This window comes from Anopheles cruzii, chromosome 3 (assembly GCF_943734635.1).
Source record: "Anopheles cruzii chromosome 3, idAnoCruzAS_RS32_06, whole genome shotgun sequence".
NCBI classification, from domain to species: Eukaryota; Metazoa; Arthropoda; class Insecta; order Diptera; family Culicidae; genus Anopheles; species Anopheles cruzii.
Genome location: NC_069145.1, coordinates 35020987 through 35043852, shown reverse-complemented (window position 1 = coordinate 35043852; position 22866 = coordinate 35020987). Strand labels below are relative to the sequence as shown.

General features: G+C 50.7%; 1 protein-coding gene across 2 annotated transcripts; it reads right to left on the bottom strand.

Moving 5' to 3' along the window:
• Window positions 1-32: 32 nt before the first annotated feature.
• LOC128272451 (transcription factor cwo) lies at window positions 33-20942 on the bottom strand. 2 transcript variants are annotated; one of them, XM_053010263.1, is made up of 4 exons: window positions 20088-20942; window positions 4440-4608; window positions 3228-3561; window positions 33-3147 (listed from the first exon to the last, which is right to left on the bottom strand). In XM_053010263.1, exons 1-4 carry the CDS (start codon window positions 20144-20146, stop codon window positions 1826-1828), a joined length of 1884 nt encoding a protein of 627 aa, XP_052866223.1. In that variant the 5' UTR covers window positions 20147-20942; the 3' UTR covers window positions 33-1825. The 2 variants fall into 2 exon arrangements, with proteins under 2 accessions (XP_052866223.1, XP_052866224.1); XM_053010264.1 differs by having other exon boundaries at window positions 4482-4608.
• Between the last annotated feature and the right edge of the window lie 1924 nt (window positions 20943-22866).

The window sequence follows — 22866 nt, the reverse complement described above, 5'->3', positions numbered from 1 at the left end:
CAGAGAAGTGAAAGAAAAAACTCAAGAACGTGTTTAGTAGTTGTTTTACACAGCTTCACATATTGTTCTACATTTTGTTAACCGTAGATGTATATGGATATTGGTTTATCTCTTCTTTATTTATTCATTAAGCGGACTTACGTTTTGCCCAATTTTTGGACAAATGAATGGACACATTATAGTTTTCGTTTGCATTCATCAGTATGGTGGTCTGTCAGGATACTTGTGTGGTTCACAATAATATGTATATAAAAAGGCGGTGAAGTAAAAAAGTCTCACCCTCAGTACAAATTATCTACTGTTTCTGAAAGAGGGTTGTTGCTTTGCTAAGCCCACATTCTTTGCATATCTTCATGCGCCGTGCGACGAAATGGACATGGAGTTACAAATCGCATTTTCTATCACGATGGCGGTAAGGAAGAAACTCTTCGCTCCGATCGTTCCACTTACGCATCATTCTTCGTTAGCACATATAGTGCCAACATTGTTACTGTGGTCCGTCCGGAATTATAGTAAGCAGTTTGTCCTGTTTCATGCGTGCTTTGTCGGTCCACTTTTTTCTATCACTTTTATCTCAACGGTCTTCTTTTCATCAGGTGTGGCATCAAATGCATTGTTAAAGCATGTTCCTATTCTGTTTATTCCTCTCTGACAATAACGCATTCCATTTTCCATTATTGTTCGTGGCCTAGTTCTTTCGGCCACCATTCTGTAGCTTTTTACGTGTTTCACCTCAACTTTTCTTTAGGCTTCACTATACAATGTCCTAACATTTTTCACAGTATCACAGTTTTTTTATTCTAGTTACAAGAAAGTAAATGATGACAAAATTAAAACAAAAAATATGAGCTGTTGAAATTGAACGCAGGAAACACGAAACTAGTATCCCTTAGTAAAGAACTTCCGGTTTGAGTAATGGCGACTCACGTGGCGACAAATTGGAATATCGAGCACTCGTCGCTTAACAGTAATGACTCATCGGTCCAGTACTTGTGGCGCTTTCCGTTTAGCTCGTTTCGATCTTTCACGTTGTTGTTATGGCGATAGTTACTGCGAGAATTTGTGTATTACAAAGCTAGCTTCTCTTCTGCCGACGCAGAGTTTGCCGAAAAGAAGCTAGGAAGAATGACTTTCAGGGTTCCTTCATACCCTCGGATAGCGCTTAGCTTAAGCCGTCATTGAAGTCCTTCTATAGTTTCTATTAGTTGTCTTGCTATTTTTTGTTTTGTTCCTGTAACCAGTAACAACAACATAGGGGGCCACGGAAAGACTGATCGATCTATGCGCACGCTCGGAAATAAGGAAAGGTTTACCTGAGTTTAAATATACACATTACACACCGAACTGGGTTGCGTCGAGGGATCTCTTTTCATAATTTCAGCGAACCTACAATGGGCTAGATTCTTATGTGCAACTTCAGTTTTGTTATTTATGTAGCTACTACAGCACTGTGCTGTTTGTTTTAGCTAAAGATCAATGGATTGACTAAAAAGATCGTTGGCATCCGTTGATTGTGATTTACTTCTTTATCATAATGTCTGTATGGCTGGTTCCACATCCACGTGGGCTAACCATACGGCTGATCCGCTGACATCTAGTACCCTTGACCACCGTTGTTGATTAAGCCCCACCACTGCAAATTGCGCTCTGCCGCTATTTAGTTACATAAAAACTATTTCCCGACGAAACAAACTCTTTTCAAGTTGATACAACGGTCACAAAGACATCGACGAAGAAAAAGAAAAATGCATTCCGCTTGAGTAGATGTCAACAGGGTATGATACTTTTCGTGCCGTACTTGCTTTGCTCATTACGATCGCTTCGTCTAACATCCACTGATGAGACCCTCGACGAGTTTGGACTTATTGGTGGCCAACCCGTTGATGGTGGCTTTAACCACCAAGTTACTGCCACCGGTGCCGGTAGGTGCGATTGGACTGTAGTTTACGCTGATGCTAATGGGATGTAGAGGCGGCAGTTGCAGGAAACTTTTACTCAACAGGTCAATTCCGTTTAGATACGGTAGCAGCGATTCGTAGTCTACGTTCAGCGGAATATAGAAGCCTTGCGTGTGACAGGCAAAGATCGGTACCGGATGGTAGGAACTGTGATGATGATGATGGCTACTATTATTATGGTGATGGTGCTGTTGTGTCGGAGCCGAAGCAACGGTAGGATTTCCTGCGGCTAACACATTCGTTGTACCTGCCAGCAGTTCGTGCTTGATTTCCGCCGTTGGCAGGGGCGCTACGGAAGACGATGCCACAATGGTTAGGCCGTTCTTACTGCTGGCCGCTTTCTTCTCCAACGGCACACCATCGGAAGTAGTAATAGTTTGCTGCTGCTGCTGTGAGTGATGCTGGAGATGGTTGTTGGGGTTTTCCAGGGAGCTCCCCAGAGCTGAGATCGACGCGATGGCGGCTTCCGTGCAGACTCCAGGTAGCTTCCGCTTCAGGGACAGCGGCTCGTCCGAGGAAGACGCTAGTGCTGGGGGCGACTTGACGCTCGTGCTGGTTGACGATTTGGAATCGACACCAGAAAGGCTTCCGGTGCTACCGTTGGTCAGCGGGGAGGCACGCAACGAACTTGGATGATGATGATGATCTTCGTGCACGGACATCGGACTGCGATCAATGTCCATCGTGTGAGCGCCGTTCTCGTGCGTATCCTGTGAAAAGCGCTGTTGGATGTAGTTCTTGAACTTGTAGCTGTTGTGGCTGTGCTCGTGTTCGGGTGAGGCGTGCTCCGAGAACTTGCGCATGCGGATCGTACGCAGAACGCTCTCATGTTGGTTCAGGTTGTTATTTGTGTCCTGCTGCAGCCCCGCAGCGCCGCAAATTCGTGGTGGCGATGGCGCATCATAATCCTGCGTTGAGTGATTGCTCGATGTATCGTGATGCTGTACGATCGGTGCGGTAGAAGTGATGACCGGCGCCTGTGCAGGATTGTGGTGGTTGCTGCTTGTGCTACTGCTGGTTGCACTACGGAAGCTTAGATCCTTCACATCATGATGGTCGTTGCTGCTGTGCTCAATGTCCGACGGGCACGACATCATTTCGCGCATGTGACCGATTTGAGCCCCTGCCAGATATATAGGGCTGCCACCGTTCGCTAGCTCTGACCCACAACGGGACTTCAACAGTTCGCCTGCGAAAAATAGAAGGAAAAAAGGAAATTTGAATAAAACCTCAGCCACACAACACGACACCGAATCTCGCGGAACTCACCCTTCATTATATCATTGCAGTGCTCTTTCAAGTGGGCTACCATTCGGAAACACAGTTCCTCGCCTCGCTCACGCAACATAAACTTGGCGGCCTCCGTCAAACATTCGTTGTACCCCAAACGGTACTGCTCTGCGCAGGACGACTCTCGGCCACACTCCTGGTTCTGCAGGTTCTTCAAATGCCGTATCGCCATTTCGATGATCTCCGTCTTCTCGACGCGGCCCCGACCTTTGCGCATGTACTGCTGAGGAATGAGCCGCGAAAGGTCCGCCAGGCAGGAGTTCATTCGATCGCGGCGGCGCTTCTCTATGATCCGGTGTGACAGTGGGTCTTGCTGTGAACGTAACGAAACACGAAGATTGAAATTGGGAAACATAATCCACTATCCACGTTGGGCATTGACGACCCTCTATCTTAAAATTGATGCAACAGCCATTCGCGCCAATGAGTCACCGTAATATTCGAAAAAACTCAACCATTTTCCACGCTCCATACTGGCTATCAATTAAATCTCAAATCTTTTCCACGCGCTTTGTTTACTGCTTTGGACGTTCCGGCTACGGGGAACTCCTAGCCACAGTACTCGCCACCGTCGTTCAATTGATCGCAAGTAGCGTAAAAATGTTATCTTCTTATCAGCTTTCTCTTGAACAATTGAGAGTACTAGTAAACGTCGCCGCAGCAATGTTTATAGTTGCGGTTTAGAACTGCTTGTTTCATCTACAACCCACGCTATGAGTTCATACCCCATTGTTGCATTTCAAGTCGAAAATATTTAACCCAACGCCATTAGCACGTGACGCGTGATCGATTTTGCTTCAAGCTAAGCCCCGTCTAAGTATCGTGTTCCGTTTTTTTTAACCTGGCCAGAGTGAGAATAGATTAGAATGGATTGAATGGCGGTTGGGATTATGTTGCTGCCGTTCAGCAACGTGATCAGTTTAGCAATGTGATTTGATCAGACTCACGCGTGGCTGAATTACATCTATGGCGTGCAAATGGCGTTTCCTGTGATAATCTACAAAGCAGTTAAGGAGCATCTCGTGACCTGCCATTGTTACGAATGGCGCATTGTACCAGATAGCGGGTGCGAAAAAGGAAAGCATTCACGTGGTGCTAAAGGCCGGCCAATATTGAACTTTTTTTTGTAAAGGGACGAACATACACACTTCATCTTCTCAATATACTCATCAGGTTGCGTTATTAACCTACTTGGATTGATTTTGTAAAGCCTGCGGGATGAGTGTGCCTTACCCGTGATGTTTTGCCTCGCCTTCCGGGTGCGAAGTCGGCATCATCTTCACTGTAGTTGGTACTGTTGGTGGAGAAATTTAATCCCGGCTCTCCGCAGTACGTGTAGCCAGGCTGCACCGGAGCCTCACTGTGAATGATTCAAACATGATGCAAAACTATTAGAGCGGGGCTTGATACACTAAAGAAGATTTTGCTCGGCTCATGCACAACAAACGACTTCCAGAAGATATTATCGCAGAACGCGAAACGATCATTATTTACGATCTCTCTCACGGTAAAAACAGCTTTTAATGTATGATGTGTTTCCTACAAGACAAACGATTTAATTGACTTGTTCAGTTCACTTTTTAGTAATAAATAGAAAATAATAAAAAAAGAAAACAATAAAAAGCTGTCGATGGGTTCTATTCAGACTGGATGGGTTCGAGCGAACCTGTTCCCGATAGCAACTACGCATTACCGGTGTTCCCGATGATGCCAATTCTTGGAATGGAGCATGATCAACAAAATACATCAGACCAACATGCCCAGCGACACTCAATTACCGCGCGTCGCTCATCGGTGAGTCACTGTGGTGTGTTGTCGCAGTTGGCAATAATCGTGAGATTTAAATTGCATGCCGCGTATGTGGCAACCGCTGCAAGGATATCCGAGACGGATCACATCCGAGACACGTTCGCCCGCCCATCATCGCATCGCCCCTCCAGCAGCATCCCGTGTGGCAACGTGCAAAGCAATAGGTCACAAGGACAGCGCCGAAGTGGGCACGTGAACTTACCCGTGCCGTGGCCCGATTCCTAACCGGCGTCCTACGGCTATGATTGCTTTTCGGTTCGCCTTTTTGCTCGGAAACTAATTTTTCTCGCCACGAAACGTGATCCATTTCCAATTGTAATCGAAAAACCACATTTCCCAGACACCAGACCACGTGCAGCGGCGGCTTGTTCGGTTGCGAAGGGTTTTTTGTGAACCGGGGTGTGGTGGCCGGCCCGTTCCCAGCCCTTACAGTGCGCCTTGTGCCGGTTTTTTTTTTTTTTTCGTTAGCTTCCTCTCGTAGTGCTTCTCCTTTCGGTCCGAGCGCGCTTGCGTGGCTTGGGGTCTGTTATGTCGGAATGGGAAATAGGCACGGATTTACAAAACAAATTTGTCACATGTTTCAGCGCGCTGCAGAGTGTGCCAGGCGGCCGGCCCGGCACAGAAGTGATGCTCGGCCGTTCGGTGGGCGCCTGGAAACGGGTTGGAAAACAGAGCAATACGAAATGGGCCACGTGATCGTTGGCCAAGCCAGACGATCTGGGGCTGGGCTCCCGCGGGAGATTAAGATTTCAAGACAGGGAATATGATTCCAGGAAGACGCGATAGGGATGCTTCCGACCGGACTACATCTCCATGCTTTATCAGTTATCTTTGTCACCATGGGCTTTTCGGGACCACAGAGACCAGAGCTGACGCTGTAGAACACTGCTCCGGTGGCAGACGAATAAAATCAACATCGTTTTCAAACATTCCTACACATCATATGCACGCTGGTGGTGGCTGGATGGATGGATGCGACGGCCTCGTGTGGCAATGTGTTTTTGCAACATACCACCCCGATTTCCCTACCCGCGAGTTCTCGCTCGCTGGGGTGTGTTGCGCGCGCTCCGATCGAACGAGGGATGCGAAGAACTGTAGGCTAATATTAGAACTCCGAATGCATTCCCCGTGTGAGGGTGAGCAATTTTAGCACGCACTTCGGTGACCAACAGGCCGGCCAGGCCCCGTGCAACTTTGTACGGTGTGTAATGCTCAACCACACTGGGAGCTCTAGTAACTGTGCCTCCAGGGATGCTTCCTCCGATCGTTCTGACCCATCCATTCGGATTCGATTTAATTTCCCATCCACCCGAGACCCGATATGAGATGGGCCCGCGCTCCTGATTTTCGAGCGCGCCTTCTTTATTTTCGGGTGGCTATTTTTAACGTACCAAAGAACGAAGGGCCCACAGCACATGTGCGCCCCCCAGCAGCACCCGAGCAGCACGGGAGCGCGATAATGAAACAACATGCTTTGGGCGAATGCCAACAAACGTGACCAACGTGGCGTTGCGACGGACGCCACCCGAGCCCGCGGTCATGACTTTCTATCCTCCGCTCCCACACCCCGCATTTACATACCCTCCTGGCCCATCGCCAAGCGCACGTTCGAACGTTAGTCCGATCGATCGACGGCTGATTATTCCAATCGGTTCCCTGATTTTTTGTTTAAATTCTATCATGGGAAGTAACGCTGGGTTTCGGTTACGGCCAAACAAAAACTCTCTCCCCCCATTGGCTCGGCTCGGTGCTAAAATTATCAAACACAAAAACCACAAAGCTGCGCCTGATGAGCGCTGCGCGTTATAAATAGGTACGCAATACGGCAGACACTTGAGGCATCCGCCTCCTCCGTCAGTCTCTGTCGCATCCGAATCGATTGGGGTATTTTCAGCCACGCACCACGCAGGGCAAAACCTCCGTAACGACGTCCACCCCCCTTCACGCCACCGCCGACGGCACGCACACGTGACATCCGCGACACCACCGAGCGCGAATCATGCGCGCGGCAGAAAAACACATTCACACACATTCTTTTTCGCCATGCTTGGCCTGCGAAAAGAGGAGCGCGCGCTCCTACGACGACGTGAGCAATAGCGGCACACGCACACAGCCCTGCTGGGTCCATCGTGGTGGTCGTCGTCCGCACAACCTGTTGCTGGGGCGTGACTCGCGGCGCTCGATGGGGCGGGTTGGGGACCAGATCTCGCGAGGCTTGGGTCGTTTCCGTCATTCGTGGGAAGAAGCAGAAAAAAGGGCGCTAGCGAAGCAATCTGCACGCCTAACGGGCACGCCGCCGCCACATACAGAACTTGGCGACGGGGCGTCTTGGATCCGGAAGCGCTTCAATAGTCAGTCTCCGCTCCCTCCGTCAATCAGGCCCCGTGATCCCCGAAGGCCCGATAATGGTGTCCCCCTAGAGCGCTTCGTAGAACGCGGCGCTGTCGTCGTGCAAATTTCCCCCGAGTTGCGCATCGTCTTACCGAGGAGCAGAGCACGGCGCGTCAATAAACTCGTCGAAGGTTGCACTCGTCGACGGACGCCGCCGCGGCGAGTCAGCAAGTGTCGGCGGCGACGGCGACGAAGGCAAATGGATCCGCCGCGAAAGGGTACGCGCATTCGGGCACTCCGTCCACCCGTCCATCCGTCCGTCCGTACGTCCACTCGCCCGGGCGTATTGAGGAGGCCCAGCAACTGCACACAATTACTTTGTTTACATCCTGGCGACTCTGCGCGCGCACAACGCGCGGTGCAACGGCGCGCACCGCGACTAAGTTCCGCGTCCGATCCGCGGCTGGATTGAAACGTTTGTGGAACGCGAGTCTGGGGTCCCTACTAAACTGCCTTCATTCGAACTTCGAACTTTCTTTCAGCGAATGAGGACGTCTAGCAACTTTTTGGGGATTTGTTTTGCGAAGGATTAAAAGCAAAGGAAATTTGTAAACGAATGTTGAAAGAGTATACCCCCGCTGATAGAGCAGTCGGTAACGCTCTTCGCTGTCAGCGCAGCTGGCCGTGGTTCGAATCCCGGGATCGGTTGTCACCCAACCGGCCATGGTTTCGATTCCGGCGTGACAGGGGGGTTGGCGCGGGACTAACAATCCCGTCCGTAAAAAATTAAAAAATGTTACAGAAGAGCATCAGAGATTAACATTGTCTCTGGTGCCAGGCCAAGACTGCTCAGCGGTTGTAGCGCCAAAAGAAGAAGAAGAAGAAGTTGAAAGAGTATAAGGACTCTTTGCCTTCATTTAGTACAGAAGAAAGAAGTTGCTGTACTTAAACGTGGTCGTACAAGTCTTGAAGACGACCCACGTCAAGGGCGTCCAAAAACGGGATATCGTATTGGAAAATCGCTGAATTTCTGACGGAGATTTAGTGCAAGGCCTAGCCATCTTAGTGAGTAGTAGAACTAATATTTTGACTGAAGTATTGGGTTTCAGAAAGCTGTGTGCAAAATGGGTGCCGCATTCGGTAAAAATGGAACAAAATGCATTCGAAAGCACCTTTCTTGACAACATTTTCAGCTTTTTCAAAAGTATAAAGTGGATTTTTTGCATTGAATCATCACTATGGATGAGACTTGGGTCTATTAGCATGATCCTGAATCAAAAAAAGAGACTAAAGAGTGGTTTGAACCAGGTTCTTCGGCTCCGAAACGAGTTCGTATCCAGAAGTCGGCCAAAAGGTTCAGTTTTTCAGTTTCTTGCGATACGAAAGGAATTTAGTTTGTGGATTACTTGCGAATTGGTAAAACAATAAATTCCGATTGTTATTGTAACTTTTTAGACCAGCTGAAGGAAAAAAATCGTGAAAAAAGGTGTGGTTTGCAGAAGAGAAACATCCTTTTTCATCAGGACATGAATTAAAGTACGAATTCTAGTGACTTCCATCTGTTTCCAGACCTAAAAAATGTCATGCGCGGAAAGCATTTTTAATCAAATGATGACCTCATAACAGCTGTGGAAGAGTATTTTGAAGCCTTTCCAGTTTCTCACTTCAGGGATGAAGTTTATAAATTGGAGTCTCCTTGGAACAAGTTTATTGATGTTCAGGAAGGTCATACTGAATAATAAAGTGTATTTCAAACCATAAAAATGTGTATTCTTATCGACCATACGAACTAATTGAACAGCCTAGTAGTTCCCTGCTAATGACATAGATTGCGAAGAATAAAGAAGGATTTTTCGAGTTATTGGCGACGTTCAGACGTTCTGTTTGACGATTTATGTTCTATCTGACGTTCAGTTAAACATAAATTTCAAGCATCATCGGATGTCCTTCATGTATCCAAAAGTTCCACCTTCAATCACACAGCATTTAACAACAGCGGCATGTGGCTTCGCGAAATTTGTGAATCATTTCGACCGTTGCTGGGCGCGCGCATTGCGCGGAAACACGGAAACGAAGCAGAAACAGAGCCAGATTGCTGCCTTTGCTCGCCTCACGTGTTACCTTTCCGTGGGTAGAAAAAGGAAAACTACGGTGAAACGAAAAACATGGCCGCCACGCACCGTGTTCTGGTTAGTTAAACACTTCCCCCCCCGTCGGTCCGGGTGGTTTCCACCCACCGGGCGCGGCGCATGGTGTGCGCTAGGCGCTAGGCGGGCACGGCGACGGAAGACATGTTGCGCGCCAGGCCTTTGGCGAATATCCTAACTGTGTCCCACCACCACCACGCGTCCGCGTGTCACGGAAACAAGTATTTCGCCGGCGGCGGGGTGTGTGCGCGGTGTGTTCGTGATGTATCTGCGCGCGAGTCTCGGCGCAAAAGAGTGGTGCGCTTTCGGCACGCTAGGCCTCTCTCGCCGCACGTGATAGCGGCGTGGTTCGTGTGGTCCCCCCGTCCTCTAGCCATGGCGTTTCGCGTTTATCTTTCCATTTTTTTTTGCGTGTGTGTCGCACCCCGGTGCCATACACGTCATGCGCCGTTAAATTATACGCTAGCCAGAAAGCCGTTCGCTGCGCCGTTCACAGTCCGTGACCTCCCGCCGCCCGCCCGCTCGCCCCGCGAGGTGGTGCTTATTACTAACGGAAGTGTTATGCCGCCGCCGGCGGCCGTTAGTCACCTCCGCGCAGTTGAAACAGAGAGGTTGATAAGTTCTTGGCATCGGGAGCAAGATTTTGGGACTTCCCGTTATCATCCCGATCGCCCTATAGGTGGCGCTGGGAGTTCAAGGCCATTTTAAATAATTTCGTTATAATTCGATGCGTCCTCAATTGCGGGCAATGGGTGTATCTAGTTGCTGTTTCCGGCGCTGCTGGTGGTCTATTAGATTTCCTGATCTGTCCGGGCGACAACATTTTGCAATAAGCGAGCCGTTGGACTCCCTGACCTGATCTGCTCTAGACTCTAGAGGGATCAGTACACGCAGGGGCGACACAGGACGGCAGCAGTCGGCAGTGGCTCGGTTTTAATTAATGCAACGGGTGGTGGTGGTGGGCAAAAGCAGCGGCCCCACGATTGCATTCCATCACGATCGATATGCGAGAGGCGGAATGTGAGTGGTTTGGTCGCAAAAGAACAACAAAAACACACTCCACGGAACAATTCACACGCCGGGGGCAGCCGTTCGTTGCTGGCGAACCAATTGCGCGAACCGGTTTTGTTTCTTTTCCGACGAGTATCCGACGGCCACTCCACAAGCCATTCTCGCGTGTTCTCGATCACTACCGGGGGGGAACTGAAATGCCACCACACAGCGTTGGTTTGTGGTTGAATCAAAATCTCTCTGTTCTTGAAAGTCTCAACATACTTATGTTAATAACGGACACAAACAAATAGGTTCGTTTTATTAAATTTTTGAGACCGGTGTTTAGTAAAAGTTAACTAACTGAGCCCTCTGGTGGAGGAGTGTCAATCAGAATTTCATCGTTGGCAACAAGGAGTCCCACAGTATATTTCTTGTACCCGTTGTTCAGAGGAGAGCCCACATCGAATCGCGTGCACCCGGGACGTTGTCGTGGTGCTGCGGGGTCCCCGCACGTCCCCCCGTCCTGGGCTAATCAAAATGGAAAACGTGTTTTATTTATAGCGCTCAGGCACGGCGACACACGAACCTGCTCGCTCTCAGGCGAATGGATGGATACACATCGATATGTTCGTATCGATAAAAACTCTCCACATTAATCCCGAAGCAAAGTCGACCAACCGTCGCCCGTCGCCGTCGTCGTGACTCGAAGGAATGAGGGAAGTAGTTGACCTTCACTACTTCCCGCTTCTTGCGCAACTCGTCGGATCGGCCGGCTGGTGGGCTGCTGGGGCTGGCGGCTGGAAGGAACGCGACGCGAAAGACATCACTTTAAAAGACACGTCAAGAACCAACGCCAGCACCGGCGACGGGCGAGTTCTTTGAACACCTGAAGTGCGACCGTTTAATGGCCAGTGGGGCTTTTTCTTTGTGCCCACGAGAGAATGCTTGTCGAAATGCACGAGACTAGTTCTTCGAAGTTTTAAGAGAGTTTCTGTACGTTATTGGACCCGGAAAAACATCGCAAAATGTTACACACAAATGCCAAATGGTCCGTCCGTGGAACGTCGATTTGCAAATGTCGATTGCCAAATCGATCATCGACGAATTCAATGTTATAATATTCAATGATAAACAATGTTACTAACAAATTGATAAATACACTAAGAATGCCACGAAAGGGAGGAATAGTTCACCCATTTGTTTATTTTTAAAATATTCAACAAATGGCGGGTAGATCTTCGTCGATTATCAGTTTTCGTCGACGCACTCTTCGTTGAACGACGATGTTCGGTGATCGCCGTGATCGTCGAGAGTCTAACAACAAGTTGTCAATCTAAGTAAACACGTGGTTTTAATGAACGTTTGTGTTACTTTCAAAATACAACTTTGAGAGGACGACTAACATAAAACAATCGAATGCTAAGACATCGACTCAAGGAAATCATTCTTACTTATCTATGAAAATTTTATCATCAATTCTCTCACATGTCCGCCAACAGTCACAAAAGTACACGATATCGGGGGGCGGATAAATCCTCAAGCAGCCACTCGGAATTTCCCGCCGATGCACCTCCTGTTTCATGGTGATTGTCGCCCTGGCCCTGCGGTTGGTGTACGCAACCAATTCACAACCGGTGGGACATTCGAACACCGTGTCCCCACAACACCGTGTCGCGGCGCTGTAATAAACCCCCCCTGGGGATCTGTTTCCCAAATGATCCCCGTCCCGCCGATGAGACCTGCTCGCTAAATAAAGGCCAAAATTAGAATGTGAAATTCGTAAAGTTGTTTCAGTTGTTTAGCGATTGGTGACCGTGATAACTGGTCTGCACACTCCGCACAGCTACACACACGCACGCGGTTCGATCAGTTTTCTCTGATCTGATGCAAGGAGGTACACACCAACAACGGGCAGACGGGCAACAAGTGACTAACCGCGGCGCAGCAGATAGGTTCCGCGCCCGAAGGCAACCATTACCGAAGATGCTAATGAATCTGCCCGTTGCAAATATTTCTCAACCCTGGTGGCAGACGTGAAACGTAAACCAGCGCCACGCCAAACAGCAGCAGCAGCGGCAGCAGTTACTCTGTTGGCCGAGAGTAGAGTTTCCGTTTGTTTGGTCAGCTTTTGCGATGTCGTGCGCGGTTGTTCACGTGATACCTATGCTGAGTTCGCCAATGGCACCGACGATGGTCAAGTGATGGCAATGGCGTCAATGGCGGGGAAAAAATGGGAACGCTTTTCACCGCGGTTTCATTTGCGTTGGTCCCCGTTCGTGTAAACATTGAAGTGGCGTACGGCGCCCCGCCTTGCACAGCATTTCGAAGCTACAGGAAAACTCCGAGGACATCTTCGCGCGACCACCGTGACACTGGGGCGCGCAAAATGTTTCTGCATGTTTGTGCACAATTCTCGGGTGCTACGGCCGTGACAGGGAGGGCACACAGGTCTGGCTTGCCGGTGAAGGAAATTCGCGAAAATTTACCTCATTTTGCCGAACCAACCTTGGTCGAGCCGTGGCGTTGGGGGCACATGTAACACAAAACTGCTTGCCTCCCAACGGGATCTCTCGCGACGGAACGGAACGACGGATGCCGCTTCTTGGGCACTGTAAACTGTGTAAATACAGGAAAGGATGGAAAACGGTCCTACGTAAACACAGTCCTCTGCGCCTTTGTAACATTTTTCCTGATTCAACATGATTCTGCGTTCTGCGTGATTTTTGTTTTATACGGCACTAGCAAGAATGCGACAGAAACGATGGCACGACGGCGCTTAAAGACCCAATTTATTAACGCGTAGACTTGGCAGAACCAGCGTTACACACGGTGGATGACGAATAACACGGGCGGGGCCGCCGAACAGCCGACCGAATGTGTTAATGTGCTAACCCTCTAGCCGTACGAAAATCGTGCTATTTTCATGGCAATGGCCTCCGCCCTGTTGAGGGTGCAAAAATAAGTAAACGTTTCGAAAAAGCGAAAAAACCGCTGACCGTCATCCGATGGCCGATGATCACGTTTGAAATCGGTGATGATCTATCACATTTGCGCGTCCGCGCGAGAGACGATGGCTGAAGACGATACGTCCACCCTGATGGTGCTGCTACACGTTTTCTTTCTCTCCGATTGCTCCCCGTACATCTTGTTAAAACAAGCCGGGTTGAGAAAGGAAATCTATTCCCACCACCGGGCCGCAAGTGTGCTCGTGGATTGGCGGCTTGTCACTGGCGAACGGGACACGTGGCACTACTGGCGCTAATGAACTGTAGTAGTCGACGGCGCATGCTTCATTCCGAATCGCGATGCTGGCCAACGAGTGATTAGAGATCGATTAACGTCATCGGTCTGAAGAATTGGGACGATGGCCCCTACATCAATATTCGCTCAGGCGTGTCTGGCGCCGCGGCCTCATCCTGAGACCAACTAGGAAATCAACGCCCATGATGACGTGCGTAGATCCGAGCGCGCAGTTAAATGGCAAAAACGTGCGCTGCGATGGATCGATTTACACATACTGCTCACGTTCCGAGCAGAGCGCACACAAACGAGTGCCGTCGAGTGCTTGTAGCACTACTAGGCTGTGCCGAACATGAGAAGTAGCTTGAAGCAGATTCCAGATAGCAGCAGCATGGCAATAGATCGGGTCAAGCTAAACGGGTGACAGTAACCGAGAGCTCGAACGCGGAAATGCCAACTTGAGCGTGCCCCAGGACCAATAATGTTCCTTTGTCCAACGCAAAAACTAAAGTGAAATCTGGGAAATACTTTATGTAGTTCCTTAATGTTTTTTCCCACGATTTCGTTCTGCACGATCCCTCTGGACCTGGATTGTATGGCTTTTCGTTTCGGTCGCCCTTGACAGTGGTTGGCTTCCAGATACCGTTTCGATGGCGCGAAGAACAACACCAAAACCTGTCTGTGTCTTGTGTGCGGTCAACCCATTCGCGGTTCACCAGTGAGTGAGGAAGTATGGTTTCGGTTGTTGGACTGCAACCTAACTGGACCTGCGGACTGGTCCCCGTTCGCGAGCGGGGTTTAATAATGAACGATCATGCTGCGCGAGGGACAAGAAACAAAACGCAGACTGAGTAAATGGACAACGTGGAATCTCTTGAGACTCACGCAGACACACACCAGGCGCGCGTATTCGGGACACTTGTGTCTCCGTGGAAGAGAGAGACCGAGGAAGGTTTGTGGAGTTGTTTTGGTTTGCGCTTCTCTTTGCGCTCATCTTTATGGTTCCTCGAAACAACCTTGCTAAAAATAGCTCTCCGGTCCAGTGGGCGCGAATGGAAGCTGTGGGGGAGCAGCAGGTCGCTGTTTCCCCTTTCCCGCAACAGAGGTCTGTGTTTTATGCGAACCCCGCAGCATCGCTGCCACATTGCCAAAAATTCCAGCAACGGAGTGCGTGCGTGTGGGACGATGGATGGAATTTAGTTGTTTGATTTCGCCTTTCGCAGCTCATTTGGGTGGCGCAGCGAACACCACAGAAACTGCGTGGCAGTTTCACGTAGCCGCTGCTCTTACTCATCGCTTGGTTGGCCGGTTCGGCGAAGGTGGCTGAACTTTTTCTGCACACGCACGATCGAACGCATCAAGGTAAGCATGCATATTTATATCGCCCCGGGTTACTACTGATGGTTTTGCGAAGTTTGACATTTGTGTTTTAAAGTTCAGTAAAACCAGCTTAGCCAATAGGAGTGTATTATATGGTCCTAGCCTAGACACACTTTTGCGGCGGTGCGTGAGAAACAAGAAACGCACCAAGTGCCGTGCCGTGCAGGAAAGCAGCATAAGCCACCCCCCCAGACTAGGCCCAGGCTCTATTGGCACACGGTGGTTCCGCCACCGGCACCGCCGCGAAACATGCGGAAAAATGTGTCGGAACAGGTGTCGTGTGCCGATGCACGAGGCTACCAGCAGCGGTGTTACAGCATATGACGTGACGGTAAATGGGTTACCCACCCTCCGGGAGGGGTTAAGCGGATGCGGATGGAAAAAGACCCCCTTGGGGTCTCTCTCTCCAACACACACGGCACACATGCCATTGCACGTGACGGAAAATTTTTGCCACCTCCCCGGCACCGAGAGTGGGCGCGCTTCCAGGGTGGCAGGCAGGACGACACGCATACCAACCTTCGGAGCATTATCCACTCAACGGCGGCGGCGGCGACGACGTCAAGCCGGTCACACCCGGGCCAGTGATTAGCTGTGGTTAGTGGTATGTGTTTGTGTCTCGATAGAGGTAAGCCAAGCTGGAGCACCCCTTGATATGGTTGTTCCACAGCAACACACGCGAGCGAGCCACAGGAACAGTGTTTTTGACCTCGACGAGCGCAGCATTGTGATATTCCAATAAATTGAACCCTGCGCAACATTTCACGATGCGGCTGCAAGGTTACTTTGATTATGTTTCTTTTTGTGCACAGATGACACGCAATGTGAGTAGTGTATGGGGAGTATGCAAAGAATGCTTCAGAGTTCAATGTAAATAATGAAATAAAATAATTCAAAACTCAACGTCCTGACCGGCCTGATCCGGGGTTGACGGTTGAAAGTGTACGAGTCGAATATCTGAGAACATTCCAAATCGCGGCGCCTCACACATCAAGTGGCAAAAAAGCGTCCGAGAGGGTGTTCGACGAAAACAAATGAATAAATCTAGGGGCGCCCATGGCCAGAGCAATCGGCGCTGTTGTAGTACTATTTGGCGGCGCTCGGGATTTGAAACAAAATAAGAAAAATACGCAACACGCATACCCATGCTGCTCGGGTCGGGTGCGTACGAAAATAGGATACACCGGTAAAAATAACCGACCGACGGGCGCGAGAGAGCAGTGTAAATCGTTTAGTCAGCTGTAATTTCTGGCCAGATTAATGTTACGCGCGCGAAATGTGGTTCGCGATCGCTCGGTAGATGATATTTGGCGACGGTGACGGATAAATTTAAATTTCCCACCATTTAAATTTGGCCCACCAGCATTCATAGCATAACGTTTGCATTCCTGAGACCATCAGGGAAGAAAAGGACGTGTGCCGAAAAAAGAACGGAAGTCATGGGTACGGAAAAATGTGGCATTGAAAACACACAGTCGAGGCACAAACAAATGACGGCACCGGGGATTTAGACCGCGTCAGCTGGGTCTGCGCTGTTCTTCTCACTGGCTCGACCAATATCTGCTAGTCTTTAAGGACGTCAACAACCGTCCCGCCAATCTCATGACATGACCAGCCCACCGGAGCCTGTCGATGCGTACAGCTCGCTGTCCTTCTCCATTGTCGCTTCGTATACAGAGCGTTAAATTAATATGAGAATGTTGCTCTCGGGCTCGTCAGTTATGTTCGAGTTTCGTCAGTTTTGGGCATGGTCCAAGTCTCAGATGCGTGAGTGGAATAGTTTACACAGACTGTAGAATGGCCTGTTGAATGCCACCCCTGCAATAGGTGCCCCTGAGTGACCCTAGATCCCCATGTAAGCCTGACCTATAATGTCTATGTCATCAGCATAGGTCAGACTCTTGCTGGACTTGAAGTAAATGATCCCTGCGGTCTCCACTCCAGAGTCCCGGTTGGCTCGCTCCAGCGCCATGTTGAAGAGAGGCCATCCTCTTGGCGCAATCCTTTGGTGTGGTAGCACAGGGATCAGAGAACTTTCTATCCATCTTCTCCTAACTTGTAACGTTGGTGTGACGTCTCTGTAACAAGTCTGGTAAGTTTGGCCGGTATTCTGAAACTATCAACGTAAGGGACTAGTCGTTCCTGTACAATGATCTTGTATCTCTCTACATCTCGCCACATAGTAACCTCCCTTTTTCATCTATGGAGCATATGATGATGATACCGAGATTCCAGTCACAGGGCATCGATTCGCTATCGCGTACCCCAGCTAAGACTTGATGAATCTCCCGTGTTCGACTCTCTCTCCTCAATTTTTTACGATCTTTACCGTTTTTTAAACAGTATCCTGTTGCATCAGTAAGGTAGACCTGTTGCCAGCAGACTGCTTTAGGGCATCACTTTCACCATCACTTCGCATCAAGTCTTGGGGGTGATGTTTTTTCACCTGTTTTGACTTAAGTGTGGATTATAATCACGTGATTTGTCAACGAAGCGCCCCGCAACGAAGTTGACTTTCTCTATTGGAATCGCTGCATATATGAATGTTGTCATTGTTTTAACATTGCTTACATTACCACCAATCATCACCACAGCACAGCAGAGGTCCTGTGCATTCGAATTGCAAAAAAGTGGAGCGCATCGCGAACGAAACCCCCCGGTCTTCCTGGCAGCGATGATTTGGAGCTACTAGAAATGCAAAACAGAGTGCCCAAAACCTGAAATCAGTGGCCACCCCATCTAGAGTCGATTTCTAATCCTTGGTTCCCGATGGAAGAAGGTGCACACATCAAGTGTGTGTGTGTGTGTGCATTGTGTGCGTGTTTCGGGTGGCCTTTGCCAGTGTTGCTGGCTGATCGAAAAAATCCACCCGCGATACGCCCGAGGGTTTGGGGCAAGGGTCATCAGCAACGCAATTGTCGTGCACGCGATGCCGGCATGATTGCCACCATGTTTTCGCCGCCCACACACACACACGCGGTCCGACTGCTAAGTCTAAAAAAGGCAAAATAATCTCTCCGCGGGCCGGGCGCTTCTGTCCGCCCGCCCGGCCCGGCCCGCCTGATCACCTGATACTCCACTCCAGATACGACGGATCCTCTCGCACTCTCTCTCGCGACCCGTCCCGCGTGATTCAGTGCCACGCGTGCACACGTGATAGCGTGACTCGCGTGTTCGTGTGTGTGTGTACGAGCCCCACCGCGCATTTCGCGGGATGATGGTGCGTGCTGGTATTGTTGTTGTCGTGTTGTCGCGTTCTTTCGCTTTCTTCGTCTGTTTGCTCGCCTGGAGCGCTTATCAGTGCCAGAAATAGCATCACCAACAGCAAAGCGGCTGATGCACTCAGTGCCATATCAGCTACCACCACCACCACCAGCAAGCTCCTGTGTCAAGTGGGACACTCCCTGCCTGCCCGAGGGTGGTCGGTCGCCGCAAGCCAGGAGTGGCAGCACCGGAGTTGAGCAATGATCTCTCTCGAGAGACAAAGCTTCACGGCGAAATTCTTCACGCTACGTGACCAAGTGACTCTATTGTGTCGCCGCTCGCGGGGCGCCCAAATCATCCTCCATCAGCGCCCATCATCATATGCTCTCGTCCCGCAGGCCAGCAGACAGCAACCCCGCCGACGGATGGTAGAGGTCACGCGATAGTGTGCGTGCCCGGAGATAGTGTGATATGGGTTCCCCCGGCCCCGTGTGAGGCACTGGAAGCAGTTATCGGCCGTCCCTAGACACCCGCGTGAACTGTAATGTTGATAAGCCGCGCCAAGCACAGCGCACGCTAAGCGCTGCTGCTGCTGCTAAGCAAGCGTCAAGCACCCTTGTGTGTGGTATTTCCGAGACCCGGTTTGGCGGAACCTGGCCGTTGTTATCACGTTGTTTGTTTGCTCTGCCACCACCCGCCCGGGTGTTGACGCCGTCCACCACCCTGTCGCAACCGAACGGCGGCACACTTCCGCCAATAACTGGACAGCAGAGGATGGAGGATGGTGGAGGATTGGGTTTGGGTTTAAAATAATAAAATCCCAACCACCCCTCCCGAGAACTGACGTCAGTTTTCGTCGGCAAAACCGCTTCCGTCCGTCAAATAGGGATGTCGCGAACTTTGCGCGGCTCTAATGGCTTACGTTTAATCCCTTCAGTACAGGCATCAGCTGAACGTGCAAACACGGCCACACGTGACCCTCGAGTTGTGGTGCCCCCATCCGCCCGGAGAGGGCTTACATTAAGTATTAGAGTCGGCTCGATAATGTGTGTGACTCGAACGTGCTGTGGGACGATGATGATCGAGCTGTTGTTGTTGCTGTCGATCGATTACTGCAATGAAATGCAACTCTTTCGAAGTTCTCGGTTCTTCGTAGAACATTAGTCACAGGACTGCAGTCGGTGATTGTTGGTCTATCAATCCAAGATCTGGTGTCTTCAGTTCCAGAACTCCACAGCAAACCCTTGAAAGTGTCAATCAGTATGTGAGTTCTTGCCGAAACTAATAAGGCTTTCAAACTGACCTGAATCGCATGCTCCAGAAAATCCCAGATTCGGGCGCAGGATCGTGCACCTGCTGAGCGCAAGTGGCCCCGATAATACAGATGGGCCATCCAACTATGCGCTTCTCGGTTAAAGAAACCGGTCCACGCCCACCGCCGGTCGGCCGAATCAACCTTGACAGAGGTCAAGAATTTACCGCATCGCGCGGCTCGTCCGGTGACAATATGTTTCAATTTCAACGAGCAATCGTGTGTGGCGGGGCCAGTTTCTTTTTTAAGGTGTGTCGCCCCCCAACATGGCGCCACTTTTTGTCGCCACCACTGGTGACGGCGGACGGATTTTATAGATCATCCCCATATCGTCCTGCTCCCGCTGCAGGATCATGAAAAACACTGATCGGCAACACTCACGTCACGGCTTGACGGTTCGGTCGGTCACTCGGAAAAGCTTACCTTTCGTATTTTAAGGAATGCTGTGCATGCCCGTTTGCTGCTTCCCAATATGCGTCCATTGTGTGGCTCTGATCTGCACGCAGATCTGCTACGAACACAGACAGACAGCCCGGTAGGAAGAACGATCACGGAACGGGTTTGCTCGACTTTGGTCGGCGCTTCGGTTTTTGTCACAGCGCACAAATCGCGAATCGCGACGCTAGAGCGAGATGTTCCGGACACGAACTAGGGGACCACGGGGGCCTTTCCACGGAGCTAATTCCCTGTGAAGCTCACGCAACCAATGCACTGGTTGGAACTGTGGACACCGAGCCCATGCTCCGAAACGCCCCGATGTTGGACCGCACTTTTCCGCAAAACGGCACTGGCACTTCCAACGGTACCAATGGACACCAACGACTTCGATGTCGCGATCGCCAGCCAGCCAGAACACAGGCTGATCGTTGGGAAGATTTACGCGCTTCCGTGGCACGTTCCGGGGTGGATGGGATTGTTTATTTCTTTTTTCTACCGTGTGGCGGCGGAACACGAACGGCCTAACCAACCCACTGACACTGCGGGCGGTGCTGCTGGTGTTGGTGCAAACGTTCAGTTCGTTGTTGGTGCGCCTGTTGTTTCCGGGGTGCGGTTGTTGCCTTCGCGGTCGATCGGGGTCTGCTGCGATCGGGGGCTGCTTTCCTGCTGGTACCTGCTGACCGTCCCTCTATGATGTGCCAGACGGAGCAGAAGTGGGTGTAGCGGGGTTTGCGGAAAAACGAACGGACGCGCTTGTGGTTGCCGTGCAGAAGCGAATTGTGGCCGGTCGCTGCCACCTTACACATCAAATCCGTTGTTGAGGGTACACGGGGAACGAAAAAGAAAAACAATAGGCAGCGCGCGGCCGGCGTCGAGAAGAGCCGGTCCCCGGAAAGAGTCAAGAATTGAACCGAAAAACTCGCCACACGCGCAACACGTGCAACACTCTCTCTCTCTTTCTCTCTCTTTATTGGTTTGGATTGAACAACACTCTGTTGTTGTTGTTGGGTGCAATTACTATTCCGGATTGCTCTCCGGTGCGCGCTCGGGCTGTACTATATCGATCCACTTCACAAGGGGACCCGCACACGGCCACTACTTTATGATGTACTTGACACTGGAATTCACGAAAAACTTATACATCAATTGGCGGTTTGCGGGGGGTCGTGAAGATCGAAGAAAGTTACGCGACACGCGACACAGATGATCTCGGTAAATGCACTTCAAATGGCACGCGTTTCCGCAATGAACAGTCTCACTGGTGATACACGTTCTAGTGCTCCTTTGTTGCTTCCAATGGGCTGCCTCCTATCGGGCGAACAATCGGCACATCGGCCGAAAATAGACTGGCGACGAACGGGTGGCTCAGCCTCGATTGACGGCAGAGGAGGAGGACGTCGGTCGGTCGGTCGGTGTGGTGCTTCTCAATCAATAAAATCATCCACACGCTTGCGGTCTCTGTCGTTGCGGGCTCTGTTTCGCACTGTGCGTATCGCGGCGTTGTGACGCACCGGTATTTGTGGAGATTGCGTAGGCTTTTCCTTCACGCGGAAGTCTCGGATTTGCGGGGGGGTTTCGGTTGGAAACCACCAAATGCACCTGCGACACACACTCGAGAACTCGTGACAAGCTGTCACTCTGGATTGATCTTTAGATCCGGTGGCGGTGCAATAGAACTACTACCGGGCGAAACGGGGAGGACACACAACCAATAACAAGATGGCACGGACGACTCGAGAGACCAATAACACGACTCACAAAGCGTGCACCGCGGTTCAACAGCTCCAAGAAACTGAACGAAAGAGGCGAGCGCCCGCGACTGTCATTGCTAAAATACCTTGCCACCAACACACACTGACTCGCGGCGGGCGATCCGGACTGGCGCCCGGCTGTGTGGGTAGCGCGAGTCAGCCCGCCGCCGCGAGATAGCGACTGGCGAGTGCGTGAGAGCGCTGATAGACAGTTTTTCTCACCCCGATTGCCTGCCTGGTGAGCTGCTGCTCTGAAAGCGATCAGTGATTTGGCCACGTTCAACCTTTTTGGGGTGATTTCCTCTAGTTGACCGCTCGACAATTCGATTAGCCCTCCCCCCGGTTGAACCCATGGTGCCCGGCCCACACTTGACCCTTGTTTTTTTAAGCAAATAAAAACGCCACCGCCGCAATCGCTCTGTGAGAGATGAGCAGGCAAATGAGAGCAGTCCGCCGATCAAGGCTCACTTTGATTGCGTTTGCATAGCTGGTTGGCTGGCTGGCCGGCCATCGGGAGAGAGAGAGAGAGTGTAACGATAAACCGGTGGTGTGCGAGTGTAGTGGTGGTGTCATATGGTTGTTCCTCTATTATTATAAGGTCTGATCCGTTCGGTGGAACCGTGTGGAAAATAACGTGACTCTACACTCTGTCCGTCTGGCTTCCGCTACACAATCGCTTCCCCCCATCCCCACCCGTCCGCCACACCGTGGTGCCTGACTGCGCACGTTTCTGGTACGTACTGTGCCGCTGGGTGGTGCCAGCAACCCTCTCCTTCGAGCCCGGCCCAGCCCAGCATGGAATCATTCATTTCTCGCATGTGACCGCGTGTCATGCCACCAGACAGGCGGAGGGCTCTGGGTGGGTTGAGGGGCAAAAGAGGTAGCAAGAGAGAGAGCGAGAGAGAAATGTGATAAGAAACGGATTTCGCGGAAAGTGTTCGCCACCCGCAGCCGTTGGCTGAAGTGTTATGTATTTTCCAATGGCGTATCGCACACCACCATGACCCCCCCCC